At 40.9% G+C, this 7176-nt stretch overlaps 1 protein-coding gene across 1 annotated transcript; it reads left to right on the forward strand.

The window, feature by feature from the left end:
* Nucleotides 1–82: 82 nt before the first annotated feature.
* plac8l1 (PLAC8 like 1) lies at nucleotides 83–6902 on the forward strand. The gene is made up of 5 exons (XM_056397298.1): nucleotides 83–2078; nucleotides 2352–2629; nucleotides 3210–3436; nucleotides 3648–3784; nucleotides 4095–6902. Exons 2-5 carry the CDS (start codon nucleotides 2604–2606, stop codon nucleotides 4224–4226), a joined length of 522 nt encoding a protein of 173 aa, XP_056253273.1. The 5' UTR covers nucleotides 83–2078; nucleotides 2352–2603; the 3' UTR covers nucleotides 4227–6902.
* The last annotated feature ends 274 nt before the right edge of the window (nucleotides 6903–7176 follow it).

Here is a 7176-nt window from a genome sequence, read left to right on the forward strand (position 1 = left end):
TTCTTTTTTTCTTCTAAGGACAAAAACTAAGACAAGTTGTCCCCACAAGAATGAGACTCATCTCAAGAGTGCGTCATGATTTTGGGGGAAGTTGTTGGATCTTTTCCTCTATAGCATGGATGGTGAGGACTCTATGTGAGCACTCTTCTGATGAGATCAATGTGTAGCTACAAACTGTAGCTGTGAGGGGTTAGAGTTTGTAAAAAATTCAGCACCTACAGGCAACATTTATTGATGACTTGGATTGGAGTATGAAAAGGAGATGGAATAGGCAATAAATTCCTGCTGACTGAATGAATAAAATATTAGATAAATAAATCGTTACCATTAGGTTTCTAGATACTGAGGTAAAGTTTAACATATTGAGAGATGTACTTTTTCGCTTTTTTGATGAGTGGTAGGTGAGAGGATTGATACCACGTGTGTATGCTCAATACGATGATGGCGGCAGCAGTCAGCTCACATAGCTTAACACAAAGACTAGAAACTAAAGGTAGATCAGCCTTTCAGCACCTCTAAAGTCATTAATTAATACATCTTTGGGTTTAGGCACATGACAGCTCGTTTGGAGTTTGTCAAATGATGGTTAACAATGCTCTATGTTTGCATTAACAGCTGTTTACTTATCAGTCTAGAAGAAACATGAGTTCAGCATTAAACTTCATTCCTGTCTCCGGAGGTGGAAAGCCATGCTAATGTTAACTCTTGTTTTGCTTCTATTTCTATCACATCTTTTCTTCTAAGGAAGTTAGCATGCTAACCAGCTAGCCTCAGCAGTATCGTATTTGCGATAGTGAGTCACTGTAACATCCAGTCTGCCCTCAGTTCAGCATAAGGAGATGAAGAATTAGCGCTGCCCAGAGGACATATTCTAACCTCATGTAAACACAACAGTGGCTGAAACTCTTGGCAAACAGCCATAATCACCACCACTCGCTCCCATAAGACACCATGTATGGAGGCAGAGAAAATTTACATATAGCCCCTTTTTAAAAGACTCTGAAAGCATGAGAAAAAAAGATTCCCTGGTCTGATGAGGCAACAATTTGGAATCTTTGGGCAGAACTCCAAACATATCTGGCGAACAGCAGGCATCGCTAATCATCTGGCTAATACCATCCCAACGGCGAAGCATGGGGGGGCTTCTCAGCAGCAGGGAGAATGATTAGAACTGAGGGAAGAATGAATGCAGCCAAATACAGAGGCCGTTTGAAAGAAAAAAAAAAAAAAACCCTGCTCCAGAGTGCACGCAACCTGAGACTGAGGCGACAGTTCACCTTTCAGCATGACAATGACCCGAAGCAAACAGCCAAGACAATCTCTCTGACTGTCCTTGAGTGGCCCAGCCAAAGCCCAGACAGAAAACCCCAGACAACATCTGTGGAGAGGCCTGAAGATGGCTGTTCGCAGATGCTTCCCACCCAGTCTGACGGAGCTTGAGAAAATCTGCCAGGAAGAATGAAATAAACTGCCCAAATCCATGTGTGCAAATCTTGTAGAAACTCAAAGCTGCAACTGCTGCCAAAGAGGCTTCTACCAAGCACTGAATTAAAGGTTCTGAATAGTTGTATAAATGAGGATATTTCTGTTTTTGTTAATAAATTTCCCAAAAAATTCTAAAAAAATGTTCTCACTTTGTCACTATGGGTTAGTAAGTGAAGACTATTGGACAAAAAAATGCATTTTAATCTCTTGTAAAGGAGGTAAGCCAAAATTAAAGTGTCAACTTTTAATGTTCTATATATTTCTCATAATTTTCAGTTTAGAGCTGATATGCGTAGGTGTGAGTGTGTGTGTTTTAACTGCCTGAGCCTCCAAACCCATGGTGGTTTCACTTTGTGTCCTTCCCCCACGTAGAGCTCCCCTCACTCCTCCCTCCCTCTCTGTCATTCACAGGCACACACACACACACACGCATTATACTGTATCTCCCCTGAAATAGAAAGGTCAATGTCAGAACACAGGAAATGCGTGAATGCAGACGGTCCCAAAATAAACCACAGGTGTTTCATCGTATCTAAAAAGCATCTTTCACTTCCCAGCTCTTCACTGTGCAAGTCTGTGTTCCTGTCTTAAGGGTGAGTGTAACATTTACTGTATGTCTTTTTAAATACATCAGTTTAATAGAAGCATTAAATGCCTTTGAATGTCATGGGTCAAACAAACTGTTTGATTTGATTTCCTGTGTTTGAGTTAGTATATCATCATCATATCAATTAATTTATATGGCTTTAATTTCTCATACTTGTGTATGTGTTTTAAATGTGCAGTGGATTCATGTTATATTCTACAGACAATAAATGTAAATAAGTAAGATGTGTATCTCCCCTTTCCTGCATTTGCTACATTAGTGGGGTCGACGCAGTAAAGTCTGAGGCGGAAGACAACTAAGACTTATCTCTGTCACACAGCTTCTGGCCAAGCCATCCGACTGCTGGTTTATCTGCTCCGACACACACCCTCTCACTGGGGAAGTGTCTCTCTGCCACCCCCACCCCCCACCCCCCTCCTCCCTCTCCACCTCCTCATTTCTGCTGACTGCTCAGCCTCTCCTCTCTCATCTTCTCGCCTCACCCCTCTCTGGATGCCAGTGCCTTCTAGTCATGGAGCAGACGACAGTCACACACCAGTAAGTGCTTCTTTGTCCCTACCAGTGCACAGTCTTGTCACCAATGAGCACAATGGAATTACAGCCAACAGCTCACTTATCTTATTCTGCTTTTTTGTTCCTCCATGATAATACATATGAAACAAGAACATTTTTCTAAACCTAGCGTTGCTGCGGCTTCTGCTAAATTAAACGTATTTTGATTTTGCCTTCACTACAGTTTGCTGTAATTAAAGTGTTGCTGAAGGCCTAAATTAGATGCAAGAATAAATGCTTTTTTACATACAGTATTTTAGCAGTGGTAGGATAATATTAGTTGGCTATATTAGTGTAATTGTGGTGCTGTGCTGCTAATCTTTCATAGAAGCCTGAGCTGAGTACAAAATATGCTGCTGTAGGAAAATGAAATTAGCTGAATGAATGAAATGAATTAAACTCCTGCTTTCAGGAGAGCAAAACACACTAATTGGCTAATTTGAGACATTTTCTCTCAATATTAAGCCTGCAGTCGAGCATCAGCGGCGCTTTAGAGGCTTGACAAGTCATGGTGACTTTATCAACCACCTGTCTAATGACAGAGTAATTAAAAATCTAATTTCAGACCAGGACTGTCACTCAACGAAGCCTCAGCATCAGCAGTTCAAGAAGAGGAAGTGAAGGGCTTCACCGCAGGAAGTGAAGACAGGTCAAACAACGTCCCTGCAGCAACAGATCCAGTACTCACCCAGCCTGGGCTCGGCATCACCACGACAACCATCACCACCATCACGCAGACAGGAGGAGGCTGGAGCACTGGCCTGTTTGACATCTGTGGAGACAAGACTACATGTAACATGAACGCACCGCCAGACACTGCCAGCACAGGACTCACATGCACCAATCACAACTTTGTCTGTTTACAGTTTTATTTTTTACAAAATTAATTTGGTGTTAGGAGCATCTTCATTCATGATTGGAATGGAATATGATCAAACTGAAAAGAATAAATGTATCTGTCCCAACAGACGTACGTTGTGCTGACCTGTGTCTGTGCTTGCAGGTATTCTCGGGGCTCTGGTGCCGTGCTGTTTAGACCTGAGTTTAGCTCACCAGTACGGTGAGTGTCTGTGCATGCCTCTCTTACCAGGATCCACTTTTGCCCTACGAGTCGGGATCAGAGAGCGGTACAAGATACGGGTGAGTGTGTGGATTCACGTCCAAAAAACATATTGTATTTGTCAATGAAGGGTGAAGATTTGTGCTGCTTGTTAGAGATCTCCTAAAGACACCAGCAGGTGGAGATTTACAAAAACTCATACCAGCATCACCAGACATCTATAAAGTAACTTTAAGTTGTGTGATTGAATTTCTGTGTGTATGCTTTTCTGTCTTTTTATTCATGTTTCTGGACTTGTTCTTGCTGCATTGTTTTGTCTGAATGTGTGCTTCCTCTATATGTGTTTGCATATATGTGTGTTTGTGTGTGTGTGCACGCGTTTATCCACAGGGAAGTGCGTGTGAGGACTGGACCACAGTGTATTGCTGTTACCCTCTGGCAGTATGTCAGATGATAAGAGAGATGAAGCGGCGGATGAAGACTCAGACGTATCATGTGTCCACTGCCCTCGAGTGCTCCTGAGTAGATGAGGCTTTTCTTTTTACAGTGCAACAGAGACCTTTGAGGATCAGCTGAGATCACTGGTATGAATAGCTTGGAGAATCAATGCTAACAGCCCCTGAAGAACGCCTGGGACAATAAATCAAGCGTACAATGTTCAAACAAGACTGGAAAGGATGAACCTTGATTAATAGGGTACAACAACGAGAAGAATCGCTGCTGTTAGGTTTTGAACTTGTGTGTAGGGCTTAAAACTGCCTTAGAAGTTGTTAAATCAGCCTTTAAACTGCTGTTGGACTTCTGTTTAGAGAGGATATCATGACTATATTGTGATTTTCTTGCAGAGACAAGAATTCATTAATTACATTTTGACTTGAGTGAAAAGCAGGTGGCAAGACACGTATGTATTTGGTTTCAGTAGCCGTCATTGTCAGCAAAACATCTGGCATAGCTACGGCAACTACTGAAACTGGCATATGAGTAGCTTTATCTGAGGTCATAATCAAAGTCATTGTACCCATATTGAAACATATAGAACTTTATTGAACGATAACATCTTTGACAGATCTCTTTCAGAGTTCAGTTCACCCAAATCCTCATAATACATTTTATTACGCACACTGCTAATGGTATCTAGGCCTGCGTAGTTTCAGTTGTATTGTGGTCACCACAGTATAATGGAGGTAAACTCAACTCAACTCAAAACAGTGAAAATTTGGATTTTTGAGAAGCTGGTAAGGACTATTTCTCAGATAGAAAGTGGTACAAACGAGGTCATCTTTATGTGATTTGTGTGAAGCGACCCCTTTAATTCTGTCTCGCATGCCAAAGGTCACCAGACGCATTAATATCTACAGTCCTCCTCAGACATGAGGGGAAGATGAAGCGAGGCTTTCCCGACCTTGATTCACAAATTGTGCAATGGGGACTCAACATTAGGGGCAATATCAGAATAGTAATAAATCTTATTTTCAGTCCCACATTTAGAACCACATTAAAATAAAGCACAGAAAAGATGCATACCACTTCAGTTTGATTTCCACAGTCATTTTGTCCCTCAAGTAAGCTTTAATGCTTTTGAGGGTTGATTTATTTGCATAGGAAGAGACAAGTGTGAGAGTCCATTCAGTATGCAGGACCACCTGTTTTGCCCGGGTGGTCCGGCTAAGATTACAGTCAACAGTTTAAGTACAGTCTGATGATAATAAAACCTATTTCCATATTTCTGTTATTCTTTTATCCTTCTATTCCTTGGTTCACCCCTCAGGCATTCAATCATATTATTAATCCAGTTCTTCCCTGAACCTGAAATACCAACCAGCAAGAACGGATATGAAAATGTTATTTATACACAAAGCAGATGGGTCCTCAAAGGGCAAATATATAATTTGTTAACTTCAACGGATGTGGTCCCCGCACCTGCCAGCTGCCTCAAATGAATTGGTGGGGAAAAGAGAAATTGGTTTGGTGTCAAAAAAGAGAGATGTGAATAATAAAACCCAATCATATTGTACATACAGCACACAGCAAGGAGTTAATCTGCTGAATGAAAATAAATATTTTTCAATCACTGCAATACTCTCCTATAATTATTTTGTTGTTTGTTTTTAGTATATTGGAAGTCCTCATCCTTAACCAACACTGTTATGCTATTAAAGGCTGATGAAGCATCAGGATGATGTAATATTATATGCCTTTCATGCAGAAATAAACCACACTTGTGAATAAAGACGAATGATTTTGGATGGTAGTTCTTGCACCAGTTGTACACAGAGGTCTGCATATTATTTCTGCTTATAAATGCTGTGAGCTTGAGAGAGGGAGTGTAACACTCCACTCTCACTTTGCTTTGCATTATGAGGGGTTTCATCTCGCAGATTATGTCCCTCTGTGGACATTTTGAATTCAGACTCTACACAGAAGACCAAGAGCAGCCCATATCATGCTGCTGTGTACCCATGCAGATCAAAGGAACATCAGCAAACAGACAAACATTTTGCAATTCACAGAGTCCCAGCTGAAAAACATCTTAAAAATATGTTCACATTTTTGTAGCAAAAGAAAAAAAAAAAAAAAAGCATACTGGTACAGACATCATGCTAATTAGTAAAAACGACCCAGTATAAACTACAATACCTACCATCCTGTGATGAAAAAACATTTGTTGTTGTTTACAAGATTATAAAGTTCTCTTGCTTTATTTAGAGTCCTCACTTTGAAATAAAAAATACTTGTGTGTTTAAGGTCCATAACAGCTGGAACATAGGTTCAGGAATGTATTAAATGATGTGTATTTTTTTGGGGGGGTCTATTGTGGGCCCTTTTGCAGAGGTATTTAGTGGAGCAGAATATTAATCTGTGATTTAATTGGGAGTTGGTTGGGCTGGGGAGGAACTTATAATGCCCCGGCCAACACCAAGCTCGAGAGAGAGAGAGTGAGTGACGCACGCCAGAGCAAGCACATTGTGGGTGTGATTTGAGCGTCCTTTATTATAATTGACACTTGTGTTTTGTACACTGTAAATAAATGCACGGCAAAACAGCAGCTTGCGACTCCAGCCATCATTCTTCAACAACAAGAGTCCCACGTTTGTTTGATAAATGCTCCTGTAGATCCTCTGCTCTCTGTCTACTGGGGGTTGTTGGCCAACAGGATCTGCCTCAAGCAGAGTTGCCTTCAGGCACCGCGGTAGCATCTTTCCCTCCCTGTGCAGTGACTGAATGTTATTTCTTCAGCATCAGTAGACCTTAACTGAGTTGTTAAATTAGAAATATATTTTTGCTTTGCAAATCAAACACACTCTCAGAATGTCCCACATACTCATGCAATCTTCATTTCTATATTTACACACTTTTTTTTAGTTACTCCCTCCAAATTAGCTGCTGTCATTAAACCCCACATTTAATTATATGGCAAACACTTTTTTCAGGTGCCCACAAAAGTCTATTTCCCCCTGCCTAACTTGAACTA

Source organism: Seriola aureovittata, chromosome 15 (genome assembly GCF_021018895.1).
Source record: "Seriola aureovittata isolate HTS-2021-v1 ecotype China chromosome 15, ASM2101889v1, whole genome shotgun sequence".
NCBI classification, from domain to species: Eukaryota; Metazoa; Chordata; class Actinopteri; order Carangiformes; family Carangidae; genus Seriola; species Seriola aureovittata.